The 21,384-nt window shown below is 45.3% G+C and overlaps 1 protein-coding gene across 4 annotated transcripts in view; it reads right to left on the bottom strand.

The window, feature by feature from the left end:
* Positions 1 to 21,384, bottom strand: part of LOC135917828 (calcium/calmodulin-dependent protein kinase kinase 1) — a 276,923-nt gene that overhangs the window by 34,792 nt on the left and 220,747 nt on the right. For all 4 annotated transcript variants that reach the window (XM_065451429.1, XM_065451430.1, XM_070533881.1 and 1 more), the window contains exons 3-9: positions 13,777 to 14,154; positions 12,113 to 12,344; positions 10,388 to 10,576; positions 8,359 to 8,412; positions 4,954 to 5,005; positions 1,754 to 1,875; positions 659 to 695 (exon numbers count right to left, since the gene is read on the bottom strand). In XM_065451429.1, the coding sequence (XP_065307501.1) occupies positions 659 to 695; positions 1,754 to 1,875; positions 4,954 to 5,005; positions 8,359 to 8,412; positions 10,388 to 10,576; positions 12,113 to 12,344; positions 13,777 to 14,154 (1,064 nt within the window). The remainder of the gene's footprint in view (positions 1 to 658; positions 696 to 1,753; positions 1,876 to 4,953; positions 5,006 to 8,358; positions 8,413 to 10,387; positions 10,577 to 12,112; positions 12,345 to 13,776; positions 14,155 to 21,384) is intronic.

Genomic DNA, 21,384 nt, shown 5'->3' with positions numbered 1-21,384 from the left:
TGCCTAACTTGGTGCAAGAAAATGGATGATTTGGTTCAAGTCAGTGTGCTTTTAGTAAAGCTATGAACAGGGCTAGTTGGTGGACGTTTATGATTGTATTGCGCTTAGTGCTACACTGACGAACGTAAGGAACAAGACGCGGATGTACGTGGCGCAAGTTATTAACTGTTTAATACGGTTAAAGAACACGCTTATATACAGGGAGATGTAGCGGAGGGGGGGGGGGGTATATAGAAAGATACGACAAGGTGACGGCATGTAACCATACCTTGGGCCGGAAGAACATCGTTCAAATGCAACCGTTCGCCCTGTCGAGCTCGCTCTCAGCTTCGATAAGCACGATGGATGGAGTGCTTACGTACTTCTTTTTTCCTTTTGCTATAGCAAGTGCCTCCCATGTCATCACCTTGTCATGAATTTGTATATTCCCCTCCCCCCCCGCCACATCTCCTTGTATATAAGCGTGTTCGTTAACAGTATGAAACAGTTGGTAGTTTGCACCACGTACGTTGGCGCCTTGTTCCTTATGTTCGTCAGTGTAGCACTAAGCGCAATATAATCACAAAGGTGCTTTCGCACGACATTCTGTCGGTGGCGCAGCCAAACCATCCATATTTTTTTTTTTTTTGACGAGCACGCATTTAGTAGGCCTACTTACCCATATAGAGGTTATCGCTATCAGGGTCATCTAAAACCTGAAAAGTAACAGAACCCAAAAAATATGCGATTATGGATAAAAACACAATGAAGGTAACTAGCGGAAACTCAAGTTCGGTTCCTTGCGTGTTATTAACGAACATAAGCAAAGACACGCACTTAGTTCTAATAAACTTGGCTTACGTTTGGTCAGCGCACTATGCTGCCACAATGCTTGTACAGAGGCAAGCAACATGAGAAGTACGAGCTTCGCAATGAATCTAATTTTATTATTTATGTATTGATTTGCCTAGATCATTTAGCATATACAGAAAAAAAACCTGAAAATTGTTAAATGTGCTAATACTACTAAAAAGACGCAAAAACTTTCCTAAATAGTGCCTGCGGCCAATGTCACAATTCCACTGCTCATATCAGCGACTGAACCAGGTAGGCATTGCCTGCACTACACAGAGCTGACTGCAATGAGATAACGCATTTTTACTAACTACATTTCTCATTATGCTGCAACTAACGCTGCAGTTGTGGAATCCGTCTATAAAAGAAAGAAGAAAATGTGAATGAAGGCCATTTTATGTGAAAGTTACCTTTTGAGAGCATCTGAGAATGAACTGGAAAATTTGCTGAGAATTCGTCGGCTGACGTTTACAATTAAAAAGTTTAATCTAGCATTCCAGAAATGCGTACTCTCGATCCTATGTACGCAATGATGTTTTGACATTATTTACTGCTGGCAGTTGTATCATCGCAGTGATCATCCTTGCTATTATTTCAAAACACGCAGTTTATGACCTCAGGCTAGTTTTCAGCTTCGTTAAGCCTTTAAAGAAATGCGAAGTAGCAGCAATTGTTAAGGCAACTGGGAAGCAGTCGCTGAGTAAAGCCAGCAAACTTGCATGTCGCCCGACGGCATTGTCGTTTGTTATTTTCGCAACACGACTTACTCTATACAGTGTACCAGCTATCATGTAGCATCATTTAGTAATACACTAGGCCAGCCACGTCCTTAGGTAGTCTCTCAGTGGGTTCAACTAAAGATTAACCATGTTTGGAATCAGTAAATGCAGGCAAAGCAAGATAGTACAACATGTCGTACCTCAACTAACTTGACGATGTTTGGGTGATTCAATTTTTTAAGGACGGCTATCTCGTGGTAGACTTGGTCCAAGGGATTGCTGGTGCTATTGCTCCGCCCTTTGCGAGGGGGCGGCTTGCGTCCTGCGGAACAACAACGGCTAAAATTAATCATGTGCTTGAAATGAAGGAAATAAAGAATTATGCGAGAAAAAAACTATCACGCTACACCCCACTGCGTGTTCACGAAAACACACGATCCTGAAAACAGCACATTTCTCATCAAATCCATCGCTTCCGGGGTTTTATGTTTAAAGAGTTATGCCCAATTGAATAAGTCATTTGCCGCCCTGTGTAAGCTGCAAGATTCCTTAGCCAACAGGAAGGCCGAATGACCCTTGAGATGTGTTGATCCGCGCCTCGTTGTCTAGTCAGCGGCTGCTTAATTTGCTCTATAGGCGATGTGCATGCGCAAAGGTTCTGACGTGTCACGCGTTGCTGCAATGTACTACGTATCAAGAAAAAAACTAAGCTGTCTAATCCGGCCGTTAATCAGACACTTTAGCTCAGAGCGGTATCACGCTCAGCAAGGATATTGTTCGTGTAACCCTCGTACCTTCGGTAGTAGTGCAAACGGCTTGTGATCAGAGTACAGGGAGAATGTCTAGCAATAGCTATGCGTCACTGAATGCAGGCAAGTCGTTTTTTGCGAAATAACTTTACAATTTGTAACGCCCTTCTCATTCTTTTTTTCTTTGTAGTCTGAAAAGCTCGCACGCATTGCATGGCTCCATGTAATAGTACAGCCTATCTTAAAGCACCTTCGGCAGAAATGAAGTACGTTAGACATATATGACTTTCAATTATGGATTATGTAAATGCTGCAATGAAAAGCGCTAAACAAATCTAAAAGAACGCTTAAAAACTCAGAAGTTAATAAGGCTACGGTAAAATTAGGTTCATTGTAAAAAGTTTCAGTGACGTTTCATTTCGTGTGCGTGGGTTACGCGCAAGCGTATTTGTGCTATTGCCTTCTCGTGCATGGCGCGTAGAATGTTTGAAATGCTTGGAATGTGTGTAAGTGTGGCGTCCTTTTTTTTTCAAGGCTTATTTTTTTGCTTTCAGCATGTTGAGCCCGTTCTTTAGTTTTATATAAAGTGGAAAGTGCCATCACGAAACATAGCACGGCACTATAAGGAAACGCGCCGTCTTTATTATTTCAATCAATTTGGTAATGTGCTGTTTACGTTATTCATTTTCCCCTTCTTCCTCTTCAGGAGTCTCCAGGGAACGCCAACCCCGCGCCTTCTGCAGAATTTGTTCAGTTCGTGCCCGGCGCTTGGCGACGACTTCGGGTTCGGACGACTCGCGCTCGGCTTGCTGCCGCTTGCGTCGCTGCTGCGTCCTTCGCGCTCGGCCTCTCGATCACGAGATGAACCCGGTACGTCCGTAGACCACACAAAACCCGTAGCAACTACCAGACGAGGTCAGCCCCGAGCGCCTCCGCCTACCCTTCTCCTCCGCTACGCTTCGCCTCCTTTCTCCTTCCTCGCTTCGCTCAACGTAACCTATAGTTTTCACTAGGTGGCGCAGCTTTTTCGCGCGCTCAGCGCGCTCCTGCGTACTTTCCCCCGGCACGCGATTTCCTTTTCCGCCTCGAGGCGCCTTCCTCCTCCGGCGCTCGCTTCCCTCGCGGCAACAGAAACTCCCCAATGGGGAATAGTGAGTAGCATTCCTTTTAATCATTCTTTACTAAGCCCAGATTCTAGCTGTGAATGCAAGACTGCCGTATTTTAACATACAAGCAACTTCAAGAAATATCATGCACGCTTGGACGATATCCCCAGTAAACTCATTATTACTACCCACATTGTGTTTAGGTACCATGAAAGGAAATGTTGCTGCAGTTTTCTTTTGCTCTCGCATAATTTGCCCACTGACATGCTCGACTTGGATCCAACGCGGCGTCTTCAGATGCTTCTCTTTGTTGTTGCGGATGCAATTGTCGGGTTGCGTGCGTTATTCGCTAAAGCCTACGCCCGACTTTTAAGTGCGCCTCAATTAGGTTAAATCGAAACGCGCCAAGAATCTCAACGCACTCGCTTGCCGACGGGAAATTTAGTTGTTCTATGACACTTGACATATTCAATTGTTCTTGACACTATGCGTCCGTGACGTAATGGTTTCAATGTAAGGCTTCTATATACTAGACATCGTGAGTTAGAATACCGCCATCGGATTATTTTAATAGTAGATATTTCACTGTTTATAAAACACTACTTTGTTTAAAATGATGAGTTTACAAAGTCACGAAGCCATTTTCAGCAAGAGGGACCACGTTTAGCAAATAGGTGTATTAACCATCACTCCTAAAATATTGCCTCGTAGGTTCGTGCGCCAAGTAGGTGGCAGTAAGCATATAGAAGTTTGTGTATTAACAGAAATTCACCCATTCAAGCCGAGATGGCGTTACGGGTTTTTGGGGATATGAAACGGAAGGACGAACGAAACAGAACGGAGCAGAAAAAATTATCACGGCGAACTAGCCGAAGAATGCTACGCAATAAAAGTGTTCAGGGCAAGAAACTTTATGGGCCCATAATTGAAGAATCGTTGAAATCAAGGGACAACAGTCTACATCTCCTGACACCCTTCTTGGCGTTGTCCCCCGTTTCGAGCGCGTTTTCAACAATCAACCAGTACTAGGTCAACCGGTGTTCAACTGTTATCAATTTATAAACGTGAGCTAACATCAAACGTGCTTAAACAGTTTATTTCGTTTGAGTCTACAACATCCTGCTTCAGCGAGGTACCATTAGAGGTCTTTACGCTCAACAAATGCGAAAACACGTTTAGTGTCCAGAAAAGCTCGTGCTAGTTAGCCAGAACTTCCTGCTGGCCTAAGCCAGCCGTCTATGCTTTCTTTTAGCCTGTTCCATATAACAATACACATGAGAACCTGATCCTGAGCGCGGAACTCGGATGCTGCGTCATTACTAAACTTTAAAAAAAACTGAAGAACCAGGCCGCACTCACAACGGCGACTCTTTGAAATAGAAATCTGATCACCGTGAGAAACTATGGCCAGTTTAAAACTTTCGTCTAGTTAGATGAGAGTGCAAAAGCTAAGACTTCCCCAATAAAGTTAACGAAAATGCGGTGACCGAAAACTTTAGAAGCAAAAGAAAAATTTATTTAAAATCAAAGGCCAAGCCAACTTACCAAACATGCCCGCCCTCTTCAAAAGCTTTTTCTTGGACAAGATCTTCATTGCCTGTGTCAGAAAAAAGATACGAATAAGTAAAAATTAAACGCTGCCTTTAATTTCGCGCACTTAATGCAAAAGTAGAAAATAATCTTCAGAAGTTACAGCAGGCCAGCAAGTAAATAAAAGACGTGAGCTGGGCAGGGGAAAGATGAAACAAAAATAAAGGGCGAGAACAAATGCCCCACGGCATAAGCACTCGACGTAGAGCTAATGAACGCTAACGAAGCAAATAGGAGTTCAAAGTCAACATAGTCAAGGTTATTCAATACTGAGAACAAGGGTCTCATGTATCTCCAGTGCACACGACGTTCGTCAATAATAATTTATGTTCGTTATATATTATTGTCTATATGGCGAATAAAAAGCGGTAGCCATTTACCCAGCGTACATCATTGAGCAATACAGACAGAGGCAAAAAAAAACACAACTATATACTTATAAGGATGCCTTAATCAGACGTAGCTGGTGTCCTCAATAAAGTTTTAATGCTATTATGCCGTAGTGAGTGCGCGCTCACCAAAACGCCCAGTAAGCATTCTAAGAAGAGGAAAAAAACTTTGCCACGATGATGAAAGACGAACGATAAGTATTGGGCGTTTTATTGTGAAGGTCTCGGAAAGCAACTGAAAATTCTGCTCGAGTCAGAAGTGATGGATAGGTCTATCACTGCGCTGGATTGCTTTCATAATTGAGGTTATTACATCCAATAGGTGTTGGTACTTATTCTGGCCATTTACAACGTGTACGCTTAATCTGATTAGCAATGGGCACACTGATATCCATCGCCTCGAAGCCTATCTTCCTCTTTCATCTTCTCAAGCAAGTCTGTGTTTTTAAACAATTATCTATGTAATAAATGAACACGACGAGGTTTCCATTAAGAGGCACTCATATTGGAAACAAGTATGTGCAATGTTGTAGCGTATAATTGCGTAAGCAAATAAAATACTTTCAGACTGCGACATTGATGATTACTGTGCGCTATCAACTGCAGACATACATTTGATTTTGTGTTGGTAAAGGAAAGCTAAACAGAAACACTGAATCGAATTCTACTGGTAAATATTCCTTTCAAAGAAACCTATGTTCATTATTTCGTGGTCATAGGTTTATCACTAGCAAAGCAAATAAAGGTCAGTATTACAATTCTTGGTGCGGGCATGCCAAGTGAGGAACGTCAGTGTGACATCTATAAATTCGAGTTATTTTCTAGTATCTCGGCCACTGCGGCAACGTAACTTGCTTGAATCCTGCTCGGTTTGGTCTTTGGCTCCTTAAGAATAAGATGTCGTTCATTTTTACTTATATGAAATTGACAACGCGTTTCAAAATACATGACGTCATGGAGGGCTGGTGCGAGAACTTGAAGGTGGCATCGCCACCTGTCTGTCATCTTTCCCGCTTTTTGGCTTACCCTATCTCTTCCCCTCGTAAGTGGATATTTGGCGTTATTGAAGGGTGCTTTACTAATAGGACTCAAAAACTCTTTCTCTTTAGTACTCTTTAAGCTTTGGGACACCAGCATCTCCCCAATCTCCTAAAAAATTTAAATATAGGGTTTTATGTGCCAAAACCACTTTCTGATTATGAGGCACGTCGTAGTGGGGGACTCCGGAAATTTCGACTACCAGGGGTCATTCGACGCCCACCTAAATCTAAGGTCATGAGCGTTTTCTCATTTCGCCCCCGTCGAAATGCGGCCGCTGTGGTCGGAATTCGATCCCGCGATCTCGTGCTTAGCAGCCCAACACCACAGCTACTAAGCAACCGCGGTGGTTGCCTTCCCTCCTGTTTTCTGATCTTCATCCATCTGTCCATTGCTCTTTCTGCTACACTTGGTCTTCGAACTATCGTAGGTGTGGAGTAAATATGAAAAAGCTAAACATTCACTTCTACAGAAGATGCCAGTACAAAGTATTCGCATTAATGCCGTGGAGGCAGCATGATTACGCAATAAAAGTCGCGATCACCTACAAAATGTAGAAGATTTGGAGGCTCCGGGCCATGTTTTTGCATAAAATTCTCGATCTTGCACTTTGGCGCTGTTCACCAGGTGTTACTAATCAATATATGAGGTCAAAAATTTTATGCATCAATCTGGCACGACGGGTTCTAGGTAGAGTGCACTTCGTTACGGGATTCGTTTCCAGCATTTATAGTAGGCTTGAAGTTGCTGAGAACATCGCGCTTTGAATGTTAGACTGAACATAGATCGTTAGTGCTGATGCGAAATCTCTTTTTTGCTGATTTCATGCTTTCCCTCGCTTTGGTCCTGACAGAACAATGTCAGGATTTCTTACAGGTTAGATAATGAGAACTTAGTTATTCGGATTGGAGCCTTTCACGTCCGGTCCTTTGTTTTGAAGCCCTTTTTTTGCTCATGATCGCTTTGCTCTCTCCTCCTCCTATACTGAACTCCCCAACTTCAGTTGCCACATAAAAAATATTTCTGCTAACGAATCACTGAGTACCTTAAGATATCATTTTCTGCAGTACTAAACCCTCTTACTCCTTCACGTTTGGAGTACAAAATGTACTAATGGGGTCTCATCTTGTTTGAGTAATCGAAGAGGCATCTTTAGCACGGATGCTCCTATCTAAATACATGTAAAAGGAGAATTCGTTTTTCTCGGCAACCATTTCCCCAAATTTGACGAGCTTTGTTCCACTTAAAAGAAAGGCTTAAAATCTAGTGGCTGTTGGTTTCCAATTTTTTATTTATGTCCTTATTGTTCTAATATAAATTGGCAAAAATAAAACATTTTCGAAAAAGGAAACTAACATGTTTACAACTCTGTAACTCAGAAACGAAAAATGACAATACAATTATGTGAATTGCATATAATAGTACATCTAAAGCGCACAAAATTTATATGTTACACATCAATCTAAAAAAAATTTGTAATATGGAAATACAGCTTTTGCAGAACCTTCGTACACAACGTAACAAATTCACGTAAGCTGTAAAATGACATATCGAATTTGTCCGCTTTCAATTGTCTAATGGATGCCGTTTACAGAACCGCGATATCTGTTTTTGATGCAGAGTTATGAGATTGTAAACTTCGTGCTTCTTTATTTTTTTTCAAACTTTCGAATATTTGAAAATTCTTTTGACAAAATTCAGGACCTGAATCGAAATTCCGCTTTCAATAGACTATAGCATTTAATTTTTTCTCTCACATGCAATAAATTTCAATAAAATCAGTCCACGCGTTATCTCAGAAAAACGTTTTTGCGTTTTACATGTATTTGAATAGGCCGCATCGGAGTTGAGCCCGAGCTAAAGCTTCCTCTTAAGAGCGACAGATAGGTCTTAGTGAGATAAGCTCGAAGAATATAGCTGCACTAGTACTTACATAATGGCTGTCGTCTTCTTCACTGTACGCCAGCTTTACAATACCAAAGGAACCCTGAAAGATGAACAAGAATTAGCATGTAAGAGCAGATAGGCATGGATGCTTCCGTTCGCTGTTGTGATGTCAAGTCATAAATTTCGTGCCTGCACTCATGCTCCCATTACCGGAAAGCAACTTCATCAGGGAGGTTGGAACCACCAAACCGAGCAGCAACAAACCAACCTACAAGCACCTGCTGTCTACGGAAACTGTCACTCAATCAAATACTATAGTATATATTGTTTATCCTAGCTGCAATATGAAATTTCAGTTCGTCACACCTTTCTCGCCTTCTTCATTCATTTCCTTTCAATACCTAAGGCGTCAAGCACTGTGCGTCTCAAAATAGCATTGAAATTGATATTTCTCGCATCTTGTGGCACGGAGCTATTCAAGTACCTCTCTGTCCAGATACTGTGTTGGCAATTGGCGCCTCAAAGGTTACGATAATAGAGTCACGGAAAAGTCGGGTCAGGAACCGAAATGCTTTCTTAGAAAGAAATTTTTGACCTATAATTCCCTTGCATGTTTTCGGGTTCGTCATTTAAGGATGCGGGGATCTTCGGACACCGTGTCATGTAGTGATATTATGCAATGTTATTTTTACGGCGACAACTTACCCTCTCCGGCAGACTTAATAAATTGTGCAGTGGGCACTACCAACTCATGTAGGAAATTAGAATCTGTAATCAATTAAAAAAACTTCAGGTAACATTTAATAATTAAGCGGGTAGTTCAACATTCTGTAGCTGTGAAGCTGCCCGCCATGGCTCAGTGCCTGAGATGTTTCTGTTCCTCAGCACGAGGTCGCGGGCTAGAGTCCCCGTCGCAATGGCCGTCATTCCGGTGGCAGATAAATACAAATCCCTCGTGAACTTAGGATTAACTTTAGATTACATAACAACAAGTGATTGAAAGTCATCCGTACCCTTCCCTTAGCCGTCCCTCTTAACCCACAGTGGTGTTTTGGCATGACAATTTATCATTGCTTTAATATATAATATTATTCCCAACGTGAAATCGAACCCAATCACTTCAGGAGACACATCATATTAGCAGAGAGGTATTGCGGATAACCTACAGAGATTTCATATACCCGGTAAGTTGCGGCTCAATGTATTAACCTTTTACTCAATTTCTCAGGTGGTTCTCATCTTGCATGCAGTACAGAACTGTGCTAGACATCGATGTATGTCGCGACTACTTCAAATCGGTGGTATTCTTTGCACCTCTTACGCATTGATATGCCCCCAGGGGTGCTCGGCGGCAGTTCTGATATTACAAGCATTAAGTGCAATATCATTGTTCATTGAGGTATGTAATAAATTTTACGTAAACGAATGTTTGACGAGTGACTGCCACAGAATATAAAATGTTTGATACCGCTCATAATGTCTTAAGGGTCAAATGGCCTCGTCAGCTCTAACGTCCAGTGTATAATTGGGAACATAAGAGCAACACACAATATGTATGACAGGTAAAGTGTCGTTTCAAATGTCTCGTTTCGTTCATTTGGCGAGAAAACAGTAATTAGAACAAGAAAATTAAAAGACCAGGCCATGTAAATAGAGCCGTGTGTGTCTGCTCTCTTGTGTCCGATATGTTGTCCTTTTCGGTGCTGGAGAGCGTCATAACCAGCTTAGATCACTTTCCAATTCCTTCAGAATGCAATGTTATTCGTCTCTAGCAATATTCAACTAACTGAAATCGACGAGCCGCTCACAGAATTCTTGACGTTATGGCTATAGCAGGAACACGAGGGCAACTTCACTAGCAGTCTTTCGTTCTTGCGTTTTATGTGGATTGCGTTCTTGCGTCTTATGTGGAACCAGTAAAGGTTACCGTTTTGCTATTGTAGACGCACAAATTACAGCTACAGTCGAACTCAGCATTCATTTAATCGCGGCTTCTCGTCTTCCAATACTAGCTAAAGTTTTTCTTTGTAACGATCGGCATAGTATGCAGCCACACGTATATAGGTCCAGCTTACCTGTCCGATCTCCTCCTTGAGCCTGTACTGGTTGAGCTGCGTGTAACCCTTGTGGGCCTCGATGGAGACCCTGCGTGACTCACGTATACTACGGCCGAGCCGAGGCGAAGACGAAGGCGAGCTGAACGGCGAATAAGGGAGTGCCGGATACAGTGCCCGCTCAGGGCCAGGACCCACGAGATGCGAGTCCTGCGTCGAGGACAAACGGAACAAAGGATTTGCGTTTGGAGGTTGTAAAGAGTCTGCGACTCTCTACACATACACTTCCCGCAGACTGTACTTGCGAAGGGCCTTTCTTTGATTTACTTAAATTTTATGTGCGCTCTCAAAAGTCGTTGGCAGGTGGAAACTCTTAGTCAAGTCCTCGCTAAGGTGCTCCACATAAGCCGTATGTTGCCGATCTCGCGTAAACCGCTTCATTGTATACGTGCACTTTCCAGTAATAGTATGTTTTCGTCATTTTAGCGGTGGTTCATCAACTGACGCATGGGTTTCCTTCGCACACGTCATGCAGTCAAGTGATGACGAAAAAGAGACATCTAAAGATCACTAAAGGAATTCCATAAATAATGTGCGAAATCGTCGGTATGGTTTCAGACGCTCTCTTAAGTGACCTTAATCAGCCTTGCGATAATTCCTTGCTGTCCCGAAAAGTACGCCAGGATGGAGAAGGAATCGAGCACAACATATCTGCAGCATGCTGTAACCTGATGCCTAGTTCAGCGGTTATCCATGTACGTTTCGGCCCTGTAAGATGTGCTCATTCGAGTGCTAACTGCAGATTTAATTAAATATATTCTACTCCTTCAAGTCTGTGCGGTATTACAATTACTTCATATAGAAAGTGCTAATCGTCGTTACAATGTGAAAACACACACTCTTGAGAAACCTACTTCATTCGTAGTGTAGACGTGACTCCCGCAGGATGAAGTGTGACTGCATGTAAACGTGCCAGCTCACTAGGCAGGAATAATACGCGATAGTCTTGCGGCTTAAATTGACATTATCTTTCTATCCGTGTATTTTCTACCCGCCTTCGTTACTTAGTTGCGTTTGTGTTGTGCTACTAAGCACGAGATCGGGTGCATCAAATTCCAGCCGCGGTAACCGCATTCAGATGGGGGCGAAATGCAGAGGCGCTCGTGGTGCCGTGCGTTGGGTGTAAGTAAAAAAAAAAACCCAGGTGGCCAAAATAATTCCTGAGTGCACCACTACGGCAAGCTTCGTAATCAGATCGCTGGTTTAGCATGCAAAAACCACAGAATTTAGTTATCATTTTAGTCCATGTTCCTATTTCGCAGCCATGCTCCCAAGGACTTTCGTAAACGCGGTGTCGCGATGTCGCGATGTCGCGTTGTAAAGAGAGAGAGAGAGAGAGAGAGAGAGAGAGGGAGGGAGGGAGGGAGGGAGGGAGGGAGGGAGGGAGGGAGGGAGGGGAAAGGCAGGGGAGTCAGTCAGACGAGCGTCCGGTTCGCTACCCTACACTGGCGGAAGGGAAAGGGGAAACAGAAAGAGGAAAGCGGGACAGAGGGAACACTATGTATGCACGCAGCAAAGCGCCTAGAGATCTGTCAAGTCCAAGCAAGTGCTCCGCCGATACGTTAGGCTGCTGTCATTCAGCTGTCTGAAGCTAATCTGTATAAGGGTTGTACAAGGACCAAACTGTATAAGGTTGCATAAGGGCCGAATGCCCTGCAGCGCGAGTAAGGAGCTTTGCGGCCTCACCTGGGACATGGAGTAGGTGATGCGCGGCAGTCGGCGCCTTCGCTGCAGGTCTCCGATGGCGGACGCCTCCGGCGGAGGGCTGTCGGGGTTGGGCAGACGCTGCGGCGACGGCGACCGCTGCTGCTGCTGCTGCCGCGGCGACGACGAAGTCGGCAAGAAGACCTCCGGCGGCACCAACTCGGGCGCCGCCAGGAACGGGCTCGACACACGCCGGCATGGCGACAGCGACAGCCTGTGAACCGACAGGGCCCCACATAACGTATTGTAACAAACCATATTCCATACAAGCTCTGCTGGCGTAGATGATGACTCCAAGAGAGTCATGATCCTCCAAGAGACACAGGCTGGCATGGCAACAGCGACAGCTTGTGAGCTGAGAGGGCCCCACACAGACGTATTGTTGCAAACCATATCCCATACAAGCTCGGCTGGCGTAGATGATGACTCCAAGAGAGTCATGATACTCCAAGAGACACACGCTGCCATGGCAACAGCGACAGCCGGTGAGCCGAGAGGGCCCCACATAGACGTATTGTAGCAAACCATATCCAATACAAGCTCTGCTGGCGTAGATGATGAGTCCAAGAGAGATGTCACCTCGCCTAGACCATCACGTAGTCTGTTTTATGCAGATTATCATGTACTACTTAAGCCAAGCAAAGATTTAAGAAAAAACATGCGACAGCCCCTAGAAAACAAGGAAACCAGAGAAACGAGTTAACGTGAGCTAGTGTAGACACAAGTATAATTTGCTATCACAGGTACGTAATTGAAACGATAAGGATAATAAATATGAGGACCACGACAGAACACAGTCGAATTGAAATGTGAAAGGCGGGGAGTCGACATTTATAATGCTCCCGGTACACGCAAACTGCGGTACAGAAACAGCGGGGCGCATTCTCACGCTCTCTTCTAGATACGCCTTCTTTAATTCACGATTACGTGACTTTGGCTGACGTTACAGTTGTGGAATTGCGCGCCGCTATCAGACACACATAGCGAAAGTGTACTGGATGGCCGTTAATATACATGCTATTTCAAGCTGATTACCCTTACACCAACCAACAAGGATAAGTCAAGTCAAATCAATATTTAGGACTCTTCCCGACTGCTTCATTACAAATCACTTCACGAAGCTACAACAGGGATTCACTAGACCAGCATGTCATCCTGCTGGTAGTTTTGTCGTACAACATGTTTGCGAAGACCCCGAGTATAAGCTGATGTCAAGCTTCCTAACAAGCGGTTCCATATTCCAACGCTGGCCTGAATGCATGACGACTCAAGGTTAGAGCCGCCTCCGCAAGTTCGCGTCGGTCTCCAGGACGACGAGTTCACGGAAGCGGCTCTATCTTGAACCTTGGCAGAGTCATCTGCTCGCAGGCAATGGAACTGCCCATCAGGACCCGCAACCGGCGGTGTCCGCACATTTCCTGTCTCATTCTCACCAAAATTGTTGCAACTGTGTAGCAGGCCTTTTAATCCTTGTTAAAGGCACGACTAGTGACGTGACACCAACCAACAAGGATAAGTCAAGTCAAATCAATATTTAGGACTCTTCCCGACTGCTTCATTACAAATCAAGCAGCGAGCTCGTGGACGCCCCCCTTCCCCATTCCCTTGGCCGGTAAAAGGCGCCGTCTGCTTCCTGCACCGCTTACCTTTCGATCTCTTCGGCAACCGACAAGGACGATGCGGCGCCACTGCTGCTTTCATCAGGCGTCGAGGCGGCCGACGAGGAGGAGGTCGTCGAGAAGCGGGGCTGCCTCTGCGCCGGCATGACGGCAGGAGCGAGGGCAGCCTCACGTACCGGGTCCTCGCCCACTCCTTCCCACGGGTAGCGGTGCCTCAGCTGCGCCGTGGGAGAGCCGCCTGCGCCGCTGCCGCTGCTGCTGGTGCTCAGGCGGCCCAGGCAGAGGTCCTCGAACAGCTCGGCACAGCAGCGGGTCGGCGAGCCGGCTGTTGCGGCCGTGGTCGCGGCAGTTGGGATCTCGTCGCGCAGGGGCTCCTCATCGCCGCAGTCTTCCACGCACGGCGGCCTGCGAGAACACGGCGGGTGTACTTCGTGACAACGAAAGAAGACAGCTGTTTAAAATTCTGAAATGCAACTCGAACACGAGTCTGACTTTTTTTTTTTACTACACGATACCAGTGTGCATTAAAGTAGCGCTAGAAGTGCAGGTTAAATGTGGGATATTTGAGAGCGAAAGAGACAGACTAAAGAAATCACGACAAACGAGGAAAAAATAGAAAGCACGTACCGGCGAGAAAAGGAAATATACTTTACACACGAGGCTGTGAATATGTTCAAATATATGCATGCGAGAGCTTCTAAACATTGTGAGCACATTGACCAGCAATGGGCCGTCCAGAAGGCTCGCGCAGGGACCGACAGGTACTCCCTGTCAGTCCCTGCGTGGGAGACACGCACTGCGCGCTGACGTGCGCCCTGCAGGACATTTATTAAAGTTTGTCCAATCCAATCCCATTGGAAAATTATCTTCTAAGTTGAAACATGCGACGAAAAAGAAAACGAATTTGTTGACACGAGGTACGCGAAACAAAATCTCATTTTATTCTTACTTACGGGTGCAAGATAGCGATTTATATTTTATTAACAAGAAAAATAGCGAAGAGGATCTCAGCTGGTGCGCTTTAGTCTGCTGCTCTGCATTGATAAAAAAAGAACTGTAGTCAAAGTATTGGGAAGATTAATTGTGGCGAAGAGAGGCGGTGAATGCTTAGGTACGCAGTAGATGGCGGCCTTACTGGAGTTTGCTGTTATGCAGGAACTGTGACACTGTTTTCGTAGTCGCTCTTTCAGTTGTAGAGTCAGACCGCGACCCAAGAACAGAGGATGCAAGATCATTTGACAAGGAACAAGACGCAGCATTGCAGCATACAGACAATCAAATTTGTAGCGACAGATGGGTGTTTTCACTGCGCAATAAAAAGGAAGGCTTTTAGGTCAAGAGCCCTGTGCTGGACTTGCCTTAGGCCGTCGAAGGCCACCGCTTTGTGTAAAACTAGGAGTGTTGGAATAGCGAAATTTTGTAATCTAATCAAAAACGACTATTGGATGAAAGCAACCTAAGAGCACCTGAAAAAATCCTCAAAATTTTCTCACCTCAAAAGAAAGCGAAATCTAAATGTAGCCTCGAATTTAATGTCTAATTTAACGCTTGCTTACTTGATACGTGTGATACCGTTCGTGAGTCCGAGCGTCCGGTTAACACTGGAGTTAGATTAGAAGTGAAGGGAGACCACATCTGGTGCACCATGACAAAGACAGGGGTAAACCAAAGAAACGGTGCGCCAAGTGATGCACATTCGACGAGCTAAGCGTAAAGCACAGCACTAGGAATCGTTTTTCAAAGAATGGTAGCGTATAGCGAGACAGGCGAAATAAAATTTCGGCCGTGACATTTAATGCTGCTTACGTGCGGGAACGCGAAAGCATTAGAGTCCCTTTAGTGTAATGTTTTCGACTGATGTTTTCCACGCGCATTAATTTCTTTCTTTTCTTTTTTTCACGGCGATGAAATTAGTGAGGGCAGCCTCAGCAAGCCATTAAGAGTGGGTAGGCGCATTAAGCTCGTAAATACCAGAAGCTCCAGTACAAAATGACAAAAGAAAGAAAATCACGCGTTTGCACGCCCTAATTGAATTTCATTTTATTCAATTTTTCCTTAACATTACAAACGGAATCAAAAACCTATTCACGAATACACTCCTTTAGGAAAATAAAATGCGTGTTATACAATGCTTTCTGCTTAACCAAAAATGTTAGATGCATACATTTTAAGTGCACTTTGATAGTATTATTGAATCAACGTCTTTAGAAAGTGTTGCACATTAAGATATCACTGCATTATGTTCACTATGTTGCAAAGTGGCGTTGCTTGTGAGTGTTAAATGGTATGACTGTTTGTAGGGAGACATGCACTTTGGTTTGTTGGCCTTCTCCTAAAGCGTACACGTATTTTACACATTCAATAAACGTCACTTCAATTTTAAAAAAAAATTCCACCAGTATCGAAGAAATTACGCAAATAAAGCTTTCGTGCTTTTCACACTTCCAAATTTTTCACACACGAAATACCAATTCAAGGAGAGAAAGAAATATCTTGCCGTCACAGACTGGTCATGATCAAAGGAGCCCCAAATTTTCGTTCTTGGTTGACTGCCACAACGTTAACAAAACAATAAGCCAAGAAATACTGCCGCTGGCCCTCTTGTCAATTCCTAATAACAATAATATTTTTAATAGTAAGAGTGAGATTCCTGAGAACTTACTCTGGCGTTGGAGGGAACATTATGCGTTCCCGATGTATTTCAGATCACCATTACATGTCACATGCGTACTTCAGGAAACGAGGAGCTAACGGGGACGCCACTATGAATTCGACGCACCGTACATTGATCGGTACACGTGGCTCTGTTGCACAGAGAGCAGCGCAAGCTAATCTCTCCCGGTCGTTTATACAGGTGGTATTTCTGCTAAAGCAGGAGAGCCCGGATTGCGCGTGCCTTCCCTTGAGCGCCCATTAGCATAAGTGCGCTTCGCTACAGCTGTCCATAATTACGAATGCAATGACCCTGGCTTGCACTATAGTGTCAAAAAAAACAAGGATAAAGAATACGCAAAGTTCTACCGATACTCAGCTGTGCATGTGACTAAATCGTGTTCGCGAAATCCGACGCGAGGCTTTAAAAGGGAGGGTCGCCAGCTTTCCCGAGAATTTATCACACAGTTTAGCTCAAGCGTTGCTTGTAAGGTCAGCGCATAATTACTTCTACGTATTGACGTACGCGCATATAACGCACGTCCGATTTGCAGCACGGTGTATGACGTGGACGGCGCGCGCCGCTCACACCTGGCGCCCGATGTCAGCATCCTGCCGAACATGCGTTGTAGAAAATAATTTTCGTCTCGGTCTTTCTGCCCTTTTATATTATTCAGTTTCATTCCCTCGTTAGTTTTCTAACAAACCGAGAGCGTATTTGCCCACTGACAAAGAAGAACTTTGTAAGAGCCTGGCTCGTGCTCCACAAGCGAGTTTAACCGTATTCCATTTTTTTTTCCTTTTGCCTTCTCTAGTGCTCCTACGTGGTCGGCACGTAGATCAGCATCTGTTTCTCTTGCGTACCAGCTTAGAGCGAGTGCGCTTAAGCTCGACGCCAGTCGCCAGCTGTCGGTCTTGCCCGCCCAGGGCTAGCAACATGATAACCGACAAGCTGACGCCAAAGCCTCGCCAATGCACATTAGCGACAAAGCATGCGACATGAACACACTGCGCGGGTATCGCATTTCTTCTTTCACTCTCTGCTTGATTTCCAGAGCCACCTGCAAAAGATGGCCGCCCCCTAGAAGTGCTGCAAATTCTGATCTACAAACGGTGGCCGCCTAAGCGTTCTTAAATGGGGTGAAGCAATCAGAGCAGAAGGAAGAGGTTGCTGGGCACTGGGGAAGCAATCGAAAAATCCAGTGCATTTAGGAGGATCGTTACGCAGCAACTTAGACGAAGTTGTATTGCATCGGCAGAGCACGCACGCTAACAAAAAGAAAAAAGAAAGGCAGGAAGGCAGGAAGATTAACAACGTTATTGCATATAAGCAACATGACTTGACTGCTCCGCAAGTCTCTACAGTGTTTAGCGTTCTCCATATCTGCCAGCACTAAATAACTGTACGTTCGTTCGGTTAGCAACAGAGCAGAAAGTCCCTTTCACCTTCTGAACTCTGCGTGAATTGAACAACGCCCTGAATACGACGTTCCCGAACACAATGTTCACGTGGCTGCGTGAACGAACCCGGGTCTAATTGGAGTTCGAGGCTGGGAGCTCTGGCCGTACCGACCGGAAGAAGCTTGCGACATGCATAATTTATACCGTCCAAATCCGACAATGGGCGAGGTGATAGACGCTATCGATTTGCCAGCGGCTTCAATTCCCGTGCAGAGCGCTTGCGAAAAGCCGACAGCGTCTACTCAAGGTTCTGAAACATCCAGCGCAAGAAAATATCATATTTGTTTTTGTGCTAAAGACTCATGTTTTCCTTATACAATCTCGAATAGAAAAAAAAAGTAGAAAGAGGTAGCGCAGGCGCTATTCGCGTGTAGCGAATCTCCCAAATTAAGGATGCGCTGCTCCGAGCCCATTCCATATTGTTAGGGTATTAGTCTTGCAGTCTCGTAGCCGCGTTATACTCTTCACATGGTGTCAACAAGTGTGTAAGGCTTGGAACACATTGCGTCCACCTGGAAAAGCTACGCACACAAGCACGCTATAACAAAGAGAAAAGCAAGGAAGAAAGGAAAACACAGCAAAAAAGACACGGACGCCCATTTTTAGCTTTAAAACGGGGTATACACGTACTTTGCCGCTTTGTTTCCCCACAACCAAATTTGGTAGTTTAGCGGATGCTGCACAGGGTTTTTAGGCGTGAGGACGCGGGTTCAATTCCCCGCGGGTCGCAGCTGCATTTCGATGGCGGCGAAAGGCAGGAAGGCTCTTGTACCGCGAATTATGTTTGCACAGCGTCAAGAACCCAGAGAGGTCGAAATTAATTAGGAGTGCTCCCTCCCCCCCCCCCCCCACGCCGCCTGCGGCTTACCTTCTAATGAGATCGCGGCTTCTGGCACGTAAGACCTCAGGATTTTCTTTTCTCGCTTTATGTCTCCACTAAGCAAACAATACGTTGCTTTTTATTAGCCATGTTCTCATGCAAAGGAGGCTAGAAAGATAATAGAAGCCTAAAGTAGGCGGGCTCTCTGTTAAGATGAAATGACACAGAGACAGGCTGGAAAATTAACGGTGCTATTAGAATTAAACAGAGTACCGACGCACAAAAAGGAAAAACAGCAAAGTGTGAAAATAGAAAGAAATATGGCGAAAGCAAAAGACTCCGACAACACGTGAAGCCTCATTAATAGCGGCGCCCACTGTCAGATTAATTTTGAGTTTCCCTAACTTTAAAAGAACACCGTAATGAGACTGAAGAGGAATAAAAAAAAAACGAATCGTCTTCCATACGCTCGCGTAAGGCTCTCCGCCATATCCATGGGAAAGAAATTTCGGCGTTGCATGTTCTTTTGCTATAAAGTGTACAACTAACCATTACCCGACGTCGCTAGCAGACCACGTCCCCATTCGTAGTTCTGCATTGATTACAAGCCCAGCAGGTAGCAGGAAACGAAGTTCGCCTATGTAGTATGGAAGTGAGCCTTTCTAAGGAAAAAATTTTCTTAGAGCTGGCAGTGGCATGTCTGACGCATTGCTTCTTTTCACCACCAAAACAACAGTCTAGCAGCACGTCAGGTCGGCGTAGTTATAAAGTAAGTTAGTTAAAACTCAGAGGTCAAAGAAAAAACAGCGAGCTTAAAGAGAAAATATATCTGGTCGGCTCCCCTGCACTGAGGAAGGAGAAAAGTGTCTGAAAGATATATATATATATATATATATATATATATATATATATATATATATATATATATATATATGTGTGTGTGTGTGTGTGTGTGTGTGTGTGTGTGTGTGTGTGGCGTAGTGAGCTAAATCACTACACACGCTCACGATGACAACCGTTACACCTTATCAAAGAAAACTTTTTTTTTTTTGCTCGCAAGTTAGGTAGTGCAACATATCAACCAGCTTCGAAGTCAGACCACTGGGACGGCACGTTGTGTTAATGTGCTTGCTGCGAAGTGTAAAAAAAAGCGGCGTGTCTGTTAGCGTAATGAAAACCATTAGACCACTCTCCTTTAAGTTCGAGACTAAGTTCGAGCCGGTACGTCAAACTTTACGCGGCACAGAAGCCGATAGTCACCGAAGAAGCGTAACTGTGCTGCAGTTTTAAAGTGCTGGGCAACCGGAAATTAAATCTATGTTGACGACCCGCGTGCACTGTGTGGTGAAGAAGCACGGAACAAGCTATTCACGGGGTTCCCGGATACGTGTCCCTTTTGGGGATCTTTTTTTTTTGGGGGGGGGGGGGATTTTTAGTCGATAGAGGCGCTCTCTAGAAGCCCCATAGCTCCTGTCGCTCTCCTTTCACAGTGCTTCACAGAAGACGACACAGCCTTCACAGCCTTTCACAGAAGACGACGAAGTGTCTTCTTGGCAGAACGCTTGTTTCTGTGCTCTGTGAATTTTTGGGTGAAATCTTCGCTATTCGAGGTGCCTCGCCTCCCCGTCTTGCGGCCATGGACGCGGAGCATGCCAGAGACCCGCCTGGCCAGAAGTCATCACGGCCGTCAACCGCAAGGAAGCGAGTTGGCTCCCCCAGTGACACCGAAGACACCGAGCTGTATTCTATGTCGGAAGACGACTCATCCGACGACGGCTTCATACCCGTCCGGAGTAAGAGGGCGAGGAGAAAAATCGCCAACACAGCGCCGTCAACTCCTGCGAGCACAACGACTGTGAAGACAAGGCCTGCGCGCTGGCCACACGTCATCATCTTTATGCCGACAGAACCGTCAAGCAACCTACGATTGCTGAACAGGCAAGCCCTATCCATTTTTTTTGGAATGTGCGGTGCCGGATCAAATTAAAGACATAAGAATAAATCCACGCAAGAATATACTCGCCATAGACGTGTACAACGCGAGTGCGCTTGGAAAACTCCAAGAAATCACAGAGCTAGACGGAATCAAAATGCGCCCCTTTATCCCGATCGACGACACATCCATAGCCGGTGTGATTTACGACATTGACATTGCCATTCCCAATGATGACTTACCTAGCCTCATCAAGCCGGCATACGAAGGCACGATCATTACGCAAGTGCGCCGTCTTGGGAATACGCGCTGCGTAAAAGTAATATTCAAGGGGGATTGTGTCCCATCCCACGTTAAAGTCGGACATTTCCGTCATCCGGTTCGACCATTCATCCAGAAGCCGCTTCAATGCCATCAGTGTTTCAGGCTAGGACACGTCAAAGGCGTGTGTCCCAACTCGCTACTGTGTCCCCGTTGCGCTGAACCTCATGCAGAACAAACCTGCGGTGCCACGGTCCTGAAGTGCGTCAACTGTAGCGGCCCTCACGCGGCCTCCTCGAAGGACTGTCCCCGCATCAAGAGGGAGCGCGCGGTTCTTAAGCAAATGGCCAGAGACAATTCTGCCCACAGGGAGGCAGCCGAAGTAGTCCGGCGTCGGCGACGACGTAGGCGCCATCGTACGTCTTCGAAGAAGGCGCATGCGCGAAGTGACAGTACCCACTCCACTGCGGTGCCAGTTAGTCACGCCGCGACAAGGCCCACCACTTCC

The sequence above is a fragment of the Dermacentor albipictus genome, chromosome 2 (assembly GCF_038994185.2).
Source record: "Dermacentor albipictus isolate Rhodes 1998 colony chromosome 2, USDA_Dalb.pri_finalv2, whole genome shotgun sequence".
Taxonomy (NCBI): Eukaryota; Metazoa; Arthropoda; class Arachnida; order Ixodida; family Ixodidae; genus Dermacentor; species Dermacentor albipictus.
Note: the sequence above shows the minus strand (reverse complement) of the source record. Positions and strands in the feature narration are given on the sequence as shown.